Source organism: Carassius auratus, unplaced genomic scaffold, assembly GCF_003368295.1.
Source record: "Carassius auratus strain Wakin unplaced genomic scaffold, ASM336829v1 scaf_tig00021147, whole genome shotgun sequence".
NCBI lineage: Eukaryota > Metazoa > Chordata > Actinopteri > Cypriniformes > Cyprinidae > Carassius > Carassius auratus.
In genome coordinates, this window is record NW_020525085.1 from 278,374 (window position 1) to 296,471 (window position 18,098).

General features: G+C 38.2%; 2 protein-coding genes across 2 annotated transcripts in view; both read right to left on the reverse strand.

The window, feature by feature from the left end:
• The window catches only part of LOC113076752 (rho guanine nucleotide exchange factor 17-like), a 73,245-nt gene extending 67,120 nt beyond the window's left edge, over window positions 1–6,125 (reverse strand). Inside the window, 3 exon segments of the mRNA XM_026249449.1 lie at window positions 1,343–3,546; window positions 3,549–4,829; window positions 5,101–6,125. Coding sequence (XP_026105234.1) covers window positions 1,343–3,546; window positions 3,549–4,829; window positions 5,101–5,632 — 4,017 coding nt within the window. The 5' untranslated portion in view covers window positions 5,633–6,125.
• Window positions 6,126–8,491: 2,366 nt separating this feature from the next.
• LOC113076754 (P2Y purinoceptor 3-like) lies at window positions 8,492–16,559 on the reverse strand. The gene is made up of 2 exons (XM_026249450.1): window positions 16,433–16,559; window positions 8,492–11,024 (listed from the first exon to the last, which is right to left on the reverse strand). The coding sequence occupies exon 2, from the start codon at window positions 10,999–11,001 to the stop codon at window positions 10,024–10,026; it is 978 nt and encodes a 325-aa protein (XP_026105235.1). The 5' UTR covers window positions 11,002–11,024; window positions 16,433–16,559; the 3' UTR covers window positions 8,492–10,023.
• Between the last annotated feature and the right edge of the window lie 1,539 nt (window positions 16,560–18,098).

Genomic DNA, 18,098 nt, shown 5'->3' on the forward strand with positions numbered 1-18,098 from the left:
ATGCCTGGAGCTAACAGATTAAGAGGAGGAACATTTAGCTCTATTTACACTTTGTGTTTTCATTAGCCAGAATACAAATGTGTGAGTGCGAGTGCCTGAGAAAATAGTCAAAAGCATGTGCGAGTCCCCAAGACTCTGTCAATGATGGGCTCAAATTAGACTGGATAATCCAAGATGAATGACAAGACCATGCAAACATTTTCCCAATGTGCACTTGATAATGACCCTTGCAAGGAAAAAAGAAAAAAACAGGAATTTTGGAGCTATAGAGGCCAACAGAGTTACTTAAACTCATCTGCACCCTTTATATAATCAGCCAATATCAGACGGCTCCAAACAGAGTCCTGTGTGGACCACAATACTGAAAGGACAAGCTGGCAAAGACAAAATCTCAGGAAAATACAGCACCATAAAAGGTGGACTGAGGGAAACTATGACCAAACCCAGTGTCTGAGACAGACCAACCGTGCTACAGAGGGCTTGCCAAAGCCATACAGAGAACTAATCCATCACTGAGAGTATGCAAGACTTTGGAAAACATCACGACTCTTGGACATACACTATCAAGCACAACACTCTTAAATATTAAGTATTTGAAAGGTATTTCTCCCTAAGGTAAATTTGGTAACACAAGTCTTTTTAAAAAAGGTTAGTCTTTTCTAACCTTCTATACAACGGATAAACCATTATATAAATACACAAAGATATAAAGCATTATCTTCAAAATATGCCAGTTAAGAATGCCAGAATATTAAGATTTTTCATAGAGGCAGATAAACAAAGGAACATTTGTGGCAGACAGTGGGAGAAACAAGCGCACACACTCTACAGGCATTGGACCAAAATGAAGTTAGGCTAAGAAAAAGAAGAACAATATGACTGCAGAAGAACATGTTGTGGGCAAAATAAATGACCTTCATATTTCTAAGAAACATTGTTCTGCTCTTTCCATTTGAAGCAAAAACAAAGTCGGAAGCTGTAAATTCAGCAACGCTACACAACAAATAAATTCTTAATTTTGCACATGCATACCCACTCATGTTGAAGGCCTTGAAACTCTCATCCAAGTTCTTCATAGAGTGATATATCAGTTTTATCCTTAATTTAATTCAGTCTCATAAAATAAAAAATTATGAAAAAAAAACAGACTTAATTTTGCTTTGCTCACAAGTTATCGTCCACGATTATGAAGTAAAAAGCTACGTCCATCTATAATAACCTTTGCTGTGCAAACAGCGGTTTATAGAAATATATTTGCAAGCATTTACGTTATAACTCGCCATAAACAACTGATTCAAAGACGTATAAATAGCCAAAATTGAGAATATAACATATCACTCACCACCCTTGGTTTGGCCTTCAGAGGAACAGCGGAAAGTTCATCGCTGGACTTCCTCTCTAGTTTTGGCTCAGCAGTGTTGGTAGGAACTGAAGGTGTGGAAGCGGTGCCCTCTAGAATAACCCCAACAGTAGCTGGTGGGGTCTCCGCTGGGGGCTCTGGAGAGTTCAAGGTCAAGATGTATTGCTCAGTCACGTCTTCTAATGATGGAGTGTCCTCCCCCGGGACTGTTTTGCTGGGTAGTGTAGACTCTGTGACATGGCTAGAACTCTGGAGGTCCTGGGAGATTTGGGCATGTGAAGGAATTATTGGCACAAATGTGGCAGGTTCACTGGCATGACGCACATGTTTTGGTCTGATCTTTGAGGCTGGAAGCTGGGGGAGAATGGATGCAGAGGACTGCTCTTCACCTTGTTCATCTAAGTGATCCCCGTCATCACAAGACAACTGATGGGTAAAGCGGTTTGTCCGTTTCTTGGGGCTCCGCCGACTAGCTCGAGGAGACAAAACTTGAGCTAGCTTGGGGTCAAAAGGATATGAGGCCTCCCCTGGGGCTTTTGTTTCTCCATTATGACTAAGATCGGAGGGCAAAACATGCTCAGACTGAGAACGAGACCTTCTGGTTGGACGATAAGGCTGACGTTGTTCACTATTCAGTGCCCAAAGCTCATCTCTTTGCTCAGATAAAATGGGCTCACTACTGGAAGGTGGTATAGATTGTTCTAGTTCATTAATTGGCTCACTGTGATGCTTTTGAAATTCTAGGACTGTATCTGTCAGTTCTCCACGTCTACTAGGGTCGCTAAAGCTCTTTTTCTTAACAGCCTTGCCGTTCGCCTTCTCATCAATAAGATTGTCCATTGTTCCAGGTTCACAAACAATGCTCTGAATCACAGTACTGTAATCTTTCAGGCTGTCGCTACACACAGAAAGGTCACTGGCGGCACTGCCTGTATATTCAGAAAGGTCTGCTGCAGAAGACTCCACACCACCACCCACCTTGAAACTCAGAGAGAGTGAACCGAGCAGGTTGCTGTCCATGGAGAAGCTCTTTTCGGCATCCCCTGCAACTGAACGATGTCTATGAGGCATAGGATCACTCAAAGAGCGGTATGCAGACTCACCATTAGACTCTGCGTTACTGCCATTGCTGGAATCTGAGCCATTGTTTCCAGCGGAGGAGAATTTCCTTCTCCTGCGAATAGCACTAGGAGTAGATGGAGCCTCCAAGGCCCCCTGGTTTACATTTTTACTGCTGCTAATGTCTCCTCCTATGGCTACTCCCTCATTCTCTGTCTTAGCAGATGGAACTTCCTCTGATGTTGTATCAGGCAGCTGCTCTTTGTACAATCCCGACTGATTCCAAACATTGAGAGTCTGACCCAGCAAGTCTTTAACACAGGATAGACCCCCATATGAGCCACTCTCTGGCTCTGTGACAATACCTTCATCTGTCAGGCTAGATTCATGACCAGAGAGTTCATCCAATGACTTATCACAGAACATGTTCTCCTCTGAATTTCCCTTCTGTAAACATTTTCCACTTTTTCCATCAGCCTCCTCTTCCTTACACCCAGTAAAATCAGAGGGCTCAAGTATCCTCACCTCCTGCTTTGCCTTATCTTCTTTTTCAGTGTCTATTTTAGTGTCACTGCTTTTTGTCTTGAAATGGTCTTCCTCATAATCATCATCGTCCTTACTTTCTCCCATCTGACAAATGTCTCTTATCACCTGTCTGGCTTCCTGCACATAGTAGTCTTGGAGAGGTGTAGGCATTGGCTCGTCGTAACCGTAGGTACTTCTGCAGTCATCGCTCTCCACCTCCCTGTCAGCAATCATCACCTGCTCGCCACTGCCTTCAGAGTCTAGCCGATGCTCAGAGGAACTCCTTAAACCTGGCCCGCTACCATAATATTGCTGCCCTACTGGCTTCTCAGAGTAAGAAAAAGACTTTGCCCTCCTCAAAGTAGCAGTGAGATCCTTAAGGGAAGGACGTCCACGGTGCGGCCGACTTGTCCTGGAGCCCATTCTGTACACAGACGTGCCTTGATCAGAGTTTACATTGTCCTCATCATCTTGTCCCTTTTTCTTCATTCTTAACTCTGATAGATCGGTCTTAAGGTAGCTAAGAAGTGATAGAGTTTCTGAGGCAATGTCAGGGTTGGACATAGAGATCCTGTTCCTGTCTTTCTCATTATTTAAGGAGTGACAGAAAACCCTGTTTCTGAACTACATGTTTTATATTCTGCTGGGTTTAAGCTTGGCACAAGTTTAGAGTTAACTCGAACTGTTGCACGAGAAAAGTTATCTCCATGACCAAAACTAGGCGAGCGGTACATGGTGGCATTGCCATGGTATGTTTTACTCAAAACAACTGACGAGGCCCTGCCAAAGCTGTGGATGTTGGCTGGCTGATCCTCTTTTAATGTCTCTGTGCTAGAATACCTGCTACTACTTCTTGACCCCAATGGACTGGATGTAAATGAGGGTATTGTGACCTTTGAAACCCGTGACACCTGAGGAACAGGGCTAGTTCCAACTGACCCTTCAAAATTTCTATAGAGTTGCCTAAAGTTGTCTTTAGTTACATGGGACCGTTGAGATGGGCTGTCTCGTGTCCATGGCAAGCCCGTATAGCAACCCCTAGAACGGAAACCCTCAATCCTGCTGCCTACCGTCTGAGAATCAGAAGGCTCCATCATTAGAGGTTGATTGTCACTGTCATCTGACTCTTCATTGCCTTTGCTGCAATTGCTTTTCTTCTTTTTCCTTAGCGAGCGACGTCTTACGTCCTTGCTGTGGTGAGTTAGTGCTGCAGCAGGGCTGTCCTCTTCACTGCCTGAAGACCTTCCTCTCAAAATAGCCCTGATGCCATGCTTGTTTTGGGAGAAGTTATCACCTGTCCGTCCTCTTAACTTCTTGTCCTCTTCTCCAGAGCTCAGTCGTCCCCCAGCGTCAGCTAGTTCCACGGAGGGCCCTGTCTGTGGTTGGGAGGAGTTATGTGAGGAATGCAAGCTATCCGGTGGCTGTGGCTGCTCTGCCCTCTGTCTCTGCTCCTGCAGCTGGTAACGGTGAGACTTGGGGGGCAAAGCAGTCGTACTACGTGGTGGGGGAGCAGGAGGAGAATCACAATTCAAAAACTCGCTTTCAGCACTTAAAGTATGAAAGTTAGAAATTGAATAGTCTGCATATAATGTACTGTTGTCATGATGAGAGCTGTTAGTCTCTTGCCAGCCTCCTCTCGGCTGGTGGTGGAACTGTTTGTCACTTTCGTCTGGAGTTGAGATGCCCTCTTTAGCATCGAAATGCTCTAAGTGTTGACAGGCAGATTTCAAGTCATCAGCATCTGAAGTTGACCGATGTTGCTTTCTGCGTCCATCCCCAAATAGTTCTCTAATCTTAGAAACACTTGGCCAGCTTGAGTCAATATGAATAGATGTCTCTCCATAAGAAGGGTGATAGACACGACGAGATTTGCATGTTGGGCTCCCTAAGACAAAAACAATGTGTAGTTAACTCACAGTTATGATATTCATTAAGTAGACACATCATTTATCCAAATCGACTGTAAAATGCAAAACAGCACAAGCAAAGTGTCATTACAGCGAACTTGATACAGTATACAAGCTAACAAAGCTAACTTTAAGTACAAGCCCATTTAGTAAATAGGCTTGAGCAGTAATAGAAAGTGTCTTTGTTTACGCCTGACAGTTTGTTGGGTGCTAAATGATAACTAGTGATTTCAAGACAATCTATCTTACCTGTACTTGTACCACCCACAGTTTTCAGAAGCCTGTGTTTATCTCCTCTGTCCGAATCCGACCCTGACACGGACTCTTGAGCCGAGCAATATCTGTTGCTGTCCTTAAGTTTCTCCGTTGCAGTCTCCGAAAACTCCTTGGATAAGAAGCCACTCTCATTCAAATCCGAATCTTCCACACTTTTTGTGTTTTTAACGCTTCCAGTGTTGACAAAAGAGCTCTGTGTCCCGCCTGTGCTCAAACTGAACTTCTCAGAGAGCTGACGAACGGATGAAGATATTGCATGAGAGGCTTTCTTGAGGTCTGCGGTCGAGAGGCTGGCCGCTGAGATTTTGGAAACATTTCTGGATACAGTAACAGCGTGCGTCGCTTGTGATGGTTGCGCGCTGTGCTCTACGGCGTCTGGGGGAAGGGCACTGCACCTATCCAAATCCTCTCCAAACGATCTGCGCTTTGCGCTCCAGCTGTCCAACTTTTTGAAAGAGACGCTTCTATGAACAGGCGCTTTTCTCTCAGTCTCCCTTTCAGCCATTGCGATGCCTGTCCTCCCACTTGTCCTTCTTGCTATTCTCTCAGTTCATTGTTAAATAGTCCGCTCTTTCCTTCTCCTTCGTTTTCCGTGGTTGCCTCTAGCCCCCTGAAAACAACTTACAATGCCCCCATTTAACCACAAAAGTTGTTTGGCAGTGTTCTCCGAAGAGGAGGACGAAAAAATCCAAGAGATTGTTTAAGAAAACCGAGTTATATCCCCGGAACTATGCGCGTGCTCGCTTCTCCTAGTGTCCATCCATGCATTTAGAAAGAGCTCAAAGTTTGAGCAGAAAACTCCCAAGTGTTTCAGCCCGACACACACTAGAGCAACGTTTGAATAATGTACATTTTCCAAAGTAATTCCCATTTCCTTGGCCGCCTGTCTTTCTTCAAAAGCATCCTTTATTCCCAGCTCGAATAAGTGCGCTCAACATTATTTTAGCACAATTAAAGGTTTCCGTGACTTGTGGCTTTTTACATGCAGATAGTTGCTTGGATAGAGGGCGGGACTAAAACATGGGGTCGGGGCTTGAGAGAGAGACCCCTGGGGAAAACGAGGGGGAATCCAGCTTTTCCTCTTTCTGATGTGAGAGAGCAGATAGTGATGACGATTATGTGTCAGTTTGTAAATGCACATTGGGAAACCGTTGAATAATATGATCATCTTAGTTTTCTTTGCGCTTTGGGGAGGCTCAAACAGATAAAACTAGTTATTGCCTCTTTAACCAAAAGCCCTGTTTGTCTGCACGGCCTCCATGCACTGGCTATGCAGTAAAAACTTCTGCAGTCCTTTGTTTCGAAGGCTTCTTTTTTCTTCTTTTCTATTTCGCCTATCTTGCATTTTAGTTGCATGCCTAGAATGCACTCTAGTGGCCATATTTTTGTTTACTCATATCTAAAGTTAACTGTACTCTAGTATAATTTTCTTTCAAATGTCTGGTTTGGTATTTTTTGTAATGCAATGACATTTAGTGCATCTTAAGCATCCGAAGACTTTATGTGACCATTGTAGGTCTTTCTTAATCCTGAATGTTACAATAATATGAGAAAGATTGCAGGAAATTAAGTTTATTGATTTGTCTTTACTGGACAAACAACAGATCAGGTTAAGAACACATTCCATTACACAATAACCAAATACATCCACAAAGACCTCATTTAGGATATAGATTTGAATAGCTTCATTTTTATATGATACTTATACATCTGGAGACTGTAGATTTACACACACACACACACACACACACAATAGTTTGATAAAACAAAAGCAAACATTCATTGACAAAGAAATAATCATAACTAGTAAAATAACAATTATGCTTACTTGAAAAAAATATATTTTATGCACATACTACAATACAGACACAGATGGAATGATTTTGTTAGTATATTACATAACACTGACAGAGTGGTTTTCATCATTGCATGTCATATATTGTTTGAAACAGGAAACAAATAGACAGTTTAATGTGGAAAAATCACATCTGATTTAAAACTTGTTGGTAAAGTTCGCCATCTACTGGCCGTTAATAGAGTCTGAGACAGAAACACTTCTTATTTCAAGACAGGTTGAAGTCGCTGCATGTTCACGTTACAAGTCAGCAGTTAACAGTGTACAGTATGTTTAAAATAGCACAGTACTATTAATATTTCTAGTATGTATACGGTATCCAGATTGTGTATGTATAATACATAGATTAATCTACTACATCTGCCAAAATACTTTGTACACCCAATATTTTTTTTAATTAGACAGTCACAAAACTGGATTTCAAAATGCAAAATAGCATTTAAAAATATTTTATTTAAGGATAACTGAATTAATAAAAACAGGATGTAGTATACAGTATTTACAGTGCAGTAGTTACTCCGAACATAAAAGTGCTAAAATAAATGTTCTTCTTCACCATTCAGATATAGGGCAAAATTCATTAATATTTAACAATTCATAAACATAATACTGGCCAAATGACTAAAACACATGCCCACTCACTCTAACAATAATGCTAAATCATTTGTTTAACCACTCTGTAAACCCAGCCTTCCAGGCATTTCTTTTTGTAGTTTTCGGTCATGTCAAAGCTTCAAATAACCAGCGGTCTACAGCTACGATTAAACTGCTTCATAAAAACACAATGACTGCACATGCAGTGCAAATATGTCTTTCTATGTGAAGTCCGTCCCTGGATCAATTATTGTTAACACTAGATCCTTCTCTTGTAGGACATGATGTTACATCATAAGGATGTTGAGCTGTACAAAGTGTTATAAAACCATCAAACATCTGATAATGACCTTCAGATAATGTGCAGCAGATGCAGTGTTAAACAGATGTGTAATTATTCAACTCCAAATGCTTTCATTCATCTCTATCTCTCATCCATAATTCCACACTGTCTCAATGGACCTATTTATCCTAAATATCACACATGCAAAGTACTGTTCAAACATTTGTGGTTGCTAAGATGTTTTTAAAAGGAGTCTCTTCTGCTCACCAAGGCTGCATTTATTTGTTCAAAATACAGTAAAAACTAATATTGTGATTACACTTTCAAATAACTGTTTTCTATTTGAAAATATATAAAAAATGATATTTATTCTTGTGATACAAAGCTGAATTTTGAAACACTTCTCAAGGTTTTGATTATTATAAAAGTTGAACAGCAGTTTTTCATATTTTTGGGAAACTGATCTTTTTTTTCAGGATTCTTTGATGAATGAAACATTCAAAACAACAGAATGTATTTGAAATATCTTTATAAAATTACAAATGTTTTGTTAATGTCACTTTTGAGCAAATTAATAAATCCATGCTAAACAGAAGTATTGATTTCTTTACATATATATATATATATATATATATATATAACTTTTTTATTCTTGCAAATCCAGTGCAAATTAATTCTCAATAATTAATCAATAATTTAACAATTATTATTATTATTTTAATTAATTAAATTACATTTAAATGCAATTTTAACTCAAATCCACTTGGATCAAAATCGGAAACTGGCAAGATATTTTTGCTTTCACAGTTCTGTAATTCTTATATCAACATTTCCCTTCTATTGCCCTCATAAAGATCAGATAGATAAGCTGATCACGACACTCGCTCAGCTGCCATGCAGGGGTTAAACGCTCAGATACCAGACACACAGCTCTACCGTGGGCTGTTGTCTCAAAGCAAATGTAAGTGTCCGTAGGGTGATAGTTTTAGTCATCATAAATTATATTTTTGTAACACTGAATCAATCAATAAGAGTCACTTCCTTTAACCATTATGTACAACCTTCACAGTACAGGTACTTAATGCATTGGATGTTTTCTATTTAAATATTGACTTTATTTATGGTTTTAACAACCACACAGCCTACTAAGTTATCTTAACATAAGACACTACAGGTTAACAGGGTAATTGTTTAACTAATAGATATAACCATACTTCCCCAGTTAACTAATCACAGTACATTAAGGCATTACATTTTGTATTACATGGTATATTTAAATATGTATATGTGGCATTATCTAATTAAAAATGTGCTAAATTGAATACATTTTGTATATTTCTGTCAAACTGTCAAACACGTTTATGATGCTTTTAGGGAAAAAAAAGTTAAACCAGTTTTATTTTAGCATCATTGATTGTTTGTAAAAATTTGTAATTGTATTATTCAGTTTGTTATTTTGGTACTTTAAGCTAAAGTTAATGAAAATGATAAATGTTGCCTCCACAACTATCTGCCATAAAATATTTATTTCAGTTAGCATTTATTTTATTTTAACTAACGAAAATGTTTATGGGTTCAGTTTTTGTTTTAGTTAACTATTATAACCCTGGAACAAACCAAAACAAAAGTTTTATCTACTGTTGAAGTGGAGATTTATGGTTCAGTATATATGAAAAAAAAACATTTTGAGAAAATAGCCTTTAGAGATTTGAACTGTAATTAAAATTTATAACCACAAATAGATGTCGAAATAAACTCTTAAAGGTGCAGAAAGTGATTTCTGAGGAACACTGAGGAAAGTGGGATCAAGTGGCAAAACACACTTGTAGCCAATCACCAGAAAGGGGCGTGTCCACTGATGATGCTGCACAGCATGATGATGAATTTGGGGGCGGAGCCATCAAGATACATGTGTGATTCTTTTGATTGGGGGAGTGTTTGTTTCAGTGATTTAAACTATCAACAGCGTTTCTCAGAAATCTTTTTTTTTTTTTTTTTTTTTTACTACATTCTCAGAAATAAAGGTACAAAACTTTCACTAATGGGACCTAGTGAAGGCACTAATTTGTAAACTTTAGCCTAAAAATCAATGGCTATAACTGTAGTGCCTTAGTGTCTATGACTGTACCATGAGAAACTTTCGACCAAAGCAGGTGTCCCCCAGTCAGATTTGGCTAGTCTTGTCTCGGAGCGAGGTGATCTTGAGCAGCAGACTCCTGGTGCTGCGTCTGTACTGCGGCTGGGTGAAGTAGAACAGAATGGGGTCCAGAACGCTGTTCATGCTGGCGAAGGGTCTGGTGCATTTGTAGACCACAGACAGCAGGTTCCTCAGTTCGCAGGGGGCCGTGGGAAAGGTCCTCACCAGCAGGTAGAGCGTCTTTGTCACGTGGAACGGCAAGAAGCTGATGGCGAACACCAGCATCACAATGATGATCATCTTCACAGCTTTATTCTTCTTCTCCATGGCTGATACTTCTCTGGCTTCGCCGACCTGCCAGAGAACCCAAGCCATTTTGCAGTACAGCACCACGATCACTAAAAAGGGCACGACGAAGCCCAGACAGGTCAAAGTGATGCCATATGGGAAGTACGCTGTGGAGCGCTCTGGAACGCTGAGGTCGTAGCACACTGTTCGGTTGCGCTGGATGCCGGTGGCGGCGAACTCGAACGTTGGAGCGCAAAGAAGCACGACAGCCACCCAGACGCCAGCGCAGACCAACCACGCCAGCCTGCGTCCACCTTGTTTGGGCCACACCGTCAGCGGATGGCAGATGCCCATGTAGCGCTGGAAGCTGATGCACGTGAGGAAGAAGATGCTTCCGTGCAGGTTGCTGTAGAACTGGAAGCGAACCAGGCGGCAGGTGAAGTCACCGAATGGCCAGTAGTCTTTGCTGGCGTAGTTGTATATGAGAAGCGGAAGCGAACAGACGTACAGGAAGTCTGCCACCGCTAGATTCAGCATGTAGATTTTGGTCCGTGTCAGAGTGCGTCGGGAGCCCCATATCCGCAGGATGATGATGAAGTTGAGCGGGAGACCAAGAATGAAGACTAGGGTGTAGACGGAGGGGAGGAGGAAGCGCTTGAAGTCCTCCTTGTAGGTGCAGGAAGGCAGACTGGAGGCGGAATGGTTAAGAGATGCCATCTTATCAGATATTGCTTCACATTCTGAAAAACAGAAATGTTTGTGCATCAGTGTAGTCGTACATAAACAGATGCATGAATAAAGTTGTATTCTGATTAGCATTTTACTTATTGTCATTATTAATGGTGCTTGTCCATGCACCAGCTTATTATAGTTAACTGAACACATTTTTTAAAAATCACTGCTTGAAAAAAAACAGATGTTAACTTGAATAAAAAAAGAACTTAATCTCATTTTCATTTAGTTTAGTTTAACTTGAAATACTAAAATAAACTAAACCTGAAATAAAAATCGATAAAAACTGAAAGAAAAAACTACAATTTAAATGAAAACAGAAAGCATATAAAAAAACTTTTTCGAATTATTTTACTATATAAATTATACAAAAATAACACAGCCATGTGTAATAATGCTAGGTTTTTTGTGCATTTCTCACACACATGCTTATGTTTCATACAAAAGCATTTAGTGTCATCTAGCATCTTCTATTTATACTATCTATTTATACGATCTAAACTGCTATCAAAAAACTAATAGAAATTAAAACTTAAAAAATCATCATCAATAATATTTAAAAAACAATACTGAAATAAATCCTAATTCATAATAATAATTAATGCTACAATAGTATATAAATAAAACGAAAATGACACATAATATTTTCAGATTGTAACTGACAACACGAACATGTAAATAAAAAAGTATTATAGTGAATATTTCATCTTCACATATGTATTTCTTTGGTGAGTATGCATGAAAAGCGAGATCATGTACAGTCAGCCAGTCATGATCACAAAATAAACAAACTCTACATTATCCCCATATATCATTGTGTATTATTTCATATTATATTATTTTAAACAAATGGATCTCTAAATGTTGCAGATAGCACATTCAATCAGCATGCAAACCACATTTATACAGTCCAAATATAGTAAGTTAGAACCAAATTAGAGATAAAATATAGTTCATTCAAACCCAATTAGAATAAAAACATTAAAAAACAGCAGGACTGATGCAGACCGTGAGTGAACTAACTGTGTTAACCAGACTCTCAGGAGCCACTGGGAAAATTCATTTATCATACTGCAGAGAAAAAGCACACAATGATATCTTTTACTCCATATTCTCTGGTATTGAATAACACTGAATATTAAGACACAGGTCAGATAGTTAAAACTTAAACATGACTGGATTTACAGACAATATTTTCCCATGTGACTTGCCTAGTGTAATTTCACATGAAAATATTAGAATTATATTTATATTGGTGTCGCTAATAAAAATGCAAAACACAGTTTTGAAAATTGTAGCCAGGGAAGCATTACTTGTTCAGCAGTGGACTTTGTTTATTATTGTGTAAAGACACTTTACAAAAAGATGGGATGTGGAGGACATCATCTGCACTTGAGGTTATAATATACTAATATGGCCTTAAAATTTATAATAAATCCTACTTAGCATACTCATTTACAGAAATGACTCGAATGAGGCATTATTTACACCCAGTGACCAGATCAGCCACTAGTGGCAGGAAATGGAATTGCAACATTTCTGTTATTCACAATCCTGATAGCATTTTCATTCCGGATAATCTATTTTTTAGAGACAAAATTTTTTTTTACTAAAAATACTACACACTAAAATAAAGCTAAATATAGCATTCTTGAACATTTACAAAGCAATTTCTAAGTCGCACAGTTATGCGTTCCTGTAGCTCAAGTGGTAAAGCATTGCGTTAGCAAGTGGTTCGAATCGCAGGGAACACATGTTAGGAGAAAATTGTTAGCCTGAATGCATCATTTTATTTATGCTAATAGAGAAAGAATTCTCTTTGCGGTACATTAAAATTGCAAAAGATTTCATTGCACTTTTAATAGACAGTTAGAGATGCATAGATCATGTGACACACGCTTGCTAAAGTCACAGGAAAAGAAAGATTTTACATTCCTCTTTTACTCCTTTCAGTTCCCACTTTGAATGAGTTAATTCATATTTAAATCAAGTGCGCAATTCTTACTATCAAAGGCAAAACATTCACGAGAATGGAGATAGAGGACGGCCGCAAAGACTCCTCTAAGTCTCCATTCATGTTTTCTTTGCCTTTATGTTTAAATCCTAATTTTACTTTTAACTTTTAACTTTACTTTAAAGAAAAAAAACTTCTATATAACAACAGAGTACAATTAGACTAATTAATCTGAATCCTTGGTAGATAAATTATAGATATAGTGTGTCCTTATGTGTTATTTTTTAATTGTAGGCCTATGTACACATGCAAATCAAAAGCTTTTAAAAATCTTGCTGTCTGGATAAATTTCCAATACATGCTCTTTCAAGCAGAAACCTTATTTCTGGTTATGCCATCACTGCAGGTAATCCAATCAGCAAATCTGTGTTTATTGCATAATACCTTGTCTTTATGAGCTTATCTACGCTATGATTAGTGATAGCTTCACTGCAGTAAAGACTTTCTATAATGTTCCTGTCTTTAATCACAGTGTCTGACGTCATTATCAAGAAGTGTTGAGCAACAACAGACACGAGACATTCCGTTTCACAAGAACGACTCTGTCTCAGCTTGTGTGTGTGTGTCTGCACACTCTTAGTAGATGCTGTTAATCCAGTAGTTTGGCATTAGTCTGTCTTCAGTAACTGTTGATGAAGTGCCCGATTCTCCTGATTCTTTATCATTAGTCAGGCCCAGCCCAGCTCATCAGCTCTTCATCATTTATCTCAGAGACAAAGCAAATGGCTGGATTTGTCTAGACAGGTTCAGGAACACACATCTGATCGCCCTCAAGTAGAACTGAGCTCTGAAAAAGAGGAATGTTGGTTTGGTTTTCTAACAAGTTTATGTTCGCAGTGGATGCAATGGTGTTACTGTGGTATTTCTAACCTTTGCCGGAGTGTTGCTATGCATTTTCCAAAATGGTGTGAGTTTTTGCCAGGGCATTGGTTACTATTTTACTGGTCACCTAAGTGTTGTACGCATCGTCAGAGAGTTGCTCTGCAATTGTTTTGGTGTTTTCTGTGGCTGCTAGGATGCTGGGATGCAGTTGCTAGGTTGTTGCTTAGTCAATCACCTAGCCAGCTGTCCAACAAGCAAAATTTGTAGATTAAATGATTGCAAATTTGCACAAATCTTTAACCCAAAATAACAATGATGGTTGCATTTTCATTAGAAACCGCCGGTAAGTCAAAAATTAAAAGTCTATATAAATGGAAAAGTGTCATTCTTCGACTCCAGCCAGGGTTATTTGAGTTCTTGCCTGAAGTCAAAAATAGAAGAGCTGGAGTTTGTCATATTTATTGTAGAATCATTTTTTATATTATATTTTTATTTATTTATATAATTTATATTTATATTATAGAATGTTATTTTTTTATTATTGTATCTTGATCAGTTAAATTTGATGGAATGAATCTCTTTAATTATTATTCCAAGGACAACCCAAAATAACAGTGATGGTTGCATTTTCAAAAATAAAAGTCTTTGTATATTGTGTCTGGAAAAGCATCGTTCTTCTACTCTTTCACAGGGTTATTTAAGTTGTTGCGTGAAGTCATAGTCACAGACAAAAATAGACAGTAAGGCCAAGAACGCAGCTGGAGTTGATCATATTAATGGCAGAATGTGACATGCATCTTAACTGCATTTATATAACAATGTTGAGTGAGCTGGCGGAGCTTCATGGAGTGGTGGTTATGGCTGTTGATTTAAGCAAACAGAGATATCTGTCAGCTGTCTGGTGGCCAGAAGAGCATTCAAGACACCCCAATCAGGGCTTGTTTGAGTTAAGTGTTGTAAATGGGGTTTATTTTTTGTGTGACTGCATATATTCTTTGTGACACTTAAGCAAATATCTGCAAGGGCGGTGACAGAACGTTTTGAGAGAGCCGCAACTTGAAAGTGCAAGAGTCCTAATTTAGCAATTGCTCCACATGACAAGCTCTTACGCAAATTTAAGACAGACTTCTGAGTGATAGAATTAAGAAAGAGAGCATTATGGGTTCATGTTCACAGCATTTACCCTTTTCCAAACACCCTCTTCCACACCTTTTTCTGGGTAAATTTGTCACAAGCATTCCTTATAAATACCATTGCAATTGAAAAATGTTCAAATTTCCGGTCAGGTCATGAATTTGATGCATTTGTTTTAATCAATTTTGAATACTTACATTGTGATTACACCTATGACAAGTGACTGAATCCTGGTTATACAATAATGATATAGCCTAGTGTCAGTTTGTGGGCATGAAACTGGAAGCAGATACTGGCCAGAGGATCGTTACCTTGCAAGCATTTATCAAACTAGTCAGGTGCAAAAATAGCACACTAAAGCATGGGTTTGCTTCCAAGCAACATCAAGTGGTGACATTGCTTTACAGCACAATTACAAATATTTCAACAAAGCAATAACAGAAGGAAACTTGCCATTTTGGCAAGGAAAGGAAAGGAAAGGCATGTTTCTGTGTGGGACATTCTCTCTGCTGAGGGCTCAAACAGCCCCTTGGTGCCACTGGTTGTCAATGCGACGAATTTAAGGTAAAAAATAAAATAAAAAAAGGAGTCTATTGTAGATTATGGCCTGGATTAAGAACTTCTTGGAATGTTTTCTACACACATTTCTTCCCACACTATGATGTTATTTCCCTTAATGAGGTGTCAGTGTTTGTACATGTGCATGAAAGAAACACAGAGCACAAAAACCATTCACTAGAGCATCACTAACTTACTGGAATCTGCACTGCAAACAATGACTTACAGTGGAATCCTGCACTTCTGTGGAATCACACTTCCTAGACCTGTTTCTAAACGAGTTAATATCAATCAGGACAGAATGATACTTTTCAGACACAGATGTGATTTACAACATGGCATAACTGGACAATATACATGAATACGTGACCGACGGTAAATCAATCAATAAATCAATGATTTAAATGATTTCACAGCACATAGTTAAATTATAAACCTAAATGGTTTTTGTCTTGTTTTATAAAATCTATATTAAAAAAGATCATGACCATGTTTTAAGTAACTTTTGATATACATTTTTAATTTTAACAACAAAATCTGAATCATGAATATGAAATCCAAAAAGTACAACAGGTGTTAGTCATTAGAATTTGTTATGGGTTATTGCAATTATTTGTTATTGCAATTAAAATCAGTTTCTGTAATGTTTCATTGTTATTAATTTATTTATAGTACTTGAGCAGATTTATATCATTCATTTTGAAACACCAGGAAAGGCAACGGAACATAATATATATTAGTATTATTCATCAGTATTTACAGGCATAAGGAAGGAGCTAAACATCACCATGCACGCCCATTATAAATAACTAATGCAAATAATAAAATGCTCATTGCATGCCTTATAGTAAACAAAGTGTAATTGTTTTAAGAGTCTCCTAAACGTACCTTTGCATCCACTCTTTCGTTATTTCCCCAGTTGAAAACCGCTAAACAAATCTGTCTGCGAAGTAAAAGTGAATCTCCTCAGAGAGGTAAAGAAAAGAGTAGCATTCAATTACTCAGCACCGACTCTTCTTCTTTCTGCACTTGCGCGTCATCGACATCGTGTTTACACTAACCCGCCCCCGTCTCATTAATATTAATGACGTAACGTTACGTTCCGTTTGATTGGCTGAAGGATTTTGATTAGTGCTACAAATTCTTATTCTTATTCTGTGTGTGGATTTCTGTAGATAAATGTATTCATACGATGTAAGCACACTCAGGCACATTGTGTAGCTGTTTATTATCACATGGAAAGACAACATATTGAGAAACGCCATAATACCTGTATTGTCCAAAACAAATTTCCCGTAAAAGGGACAAATAAAGTGAGAGATAATAGTTCAAAATGCCCCCGAGTTAAAACGGCTCCTGCAATGAAGTGAGCGTTTTCTACCATCAACAAACAACTGTCAATCAACTCAGTTTTCTTTTGTACAGGATTGCAGCCTGCAGGCAGTTGGCTGCTGTTTCACCGAGAAAGGTTTCACCAAACTTCCCCAGCTCTTCTGCAGCTGACTAATTTTAAATGGCATTACAGGTACAAACTGATTTTATGTGATCCTTGCAGATCTCTCACGTTTTTGTTCATTTTGTAATGGTGAAGAACAAGTCAAAGCAGGAATGACCTGAAAACCTGGGTGAGATCAACACTCAGAGATGTCCTTAAACCAACAGTAAATTTGAGCAATTACACTGTATTTCTTACTGCATAACAAGTTGTAGGACAAATAGTCCACCTTGGTATTCAAATGATTTGTGAATCAAAACAAACGGGTTATTTCTTTCCACACACATTGTGTGGCTTCAAAAGTAAGAAAATAAAAACTTGGCAACTGAAAAACCTCTCAAAACTTGGCATATGAAAGAAAGTGAGTGTTTATGAAAATGTTTGCGTATCTTTCCAGTGAACTGGAGCAAATATTCAACAGATGTTGGGTCATAGAGTCAATTTATTTTAGGCTTATGGATCCAGTAATGTTCCGTTTAACAGGAAGAGGTTTTGAACGCATGCAGATTCGAGCGAATCAGTTTTTATCAAAACCCAATAACAATAATGAGTTTTTTCATTTTCAAAATAGAACTTTAATAAAATAAAAAAGTTAATAAATGCATTGTATTAATTATAAAATACAATTGTAGCTCTTGACAGTTACCTATGGTCATGACTTTATTAAAACATTTGTCTAGTTTATTTTGCAGTCTCAAACATTCAGAAATCATGCAAAAGAAAACGATTTTCTTCAGTTCAGTTCAGTTTCTTCAGTATTATATAATAAAACCATGTCCACGTGTTTTTTGTTGAAGAAATTATAGAGGCGGTGTCATCCATAGCAAAAAAGTGGCCAAATATGAGCAATTAAATGAACATTTGAATTAAATGTTTGGCCAATATTGATCCTCCTGTAAGTGTAACAGCTACCATTTGACTCCCTTGCAGGCATTTGTTATAACATGTTATAAATGTGTTTTAACAGTGTTATTAACCAATCATTATTGCCTCATTGTTTTTATATAATGCATTTTTAATAATTTCAAAGGCTATTGATAGCTTAGGTCTGTTTTTATA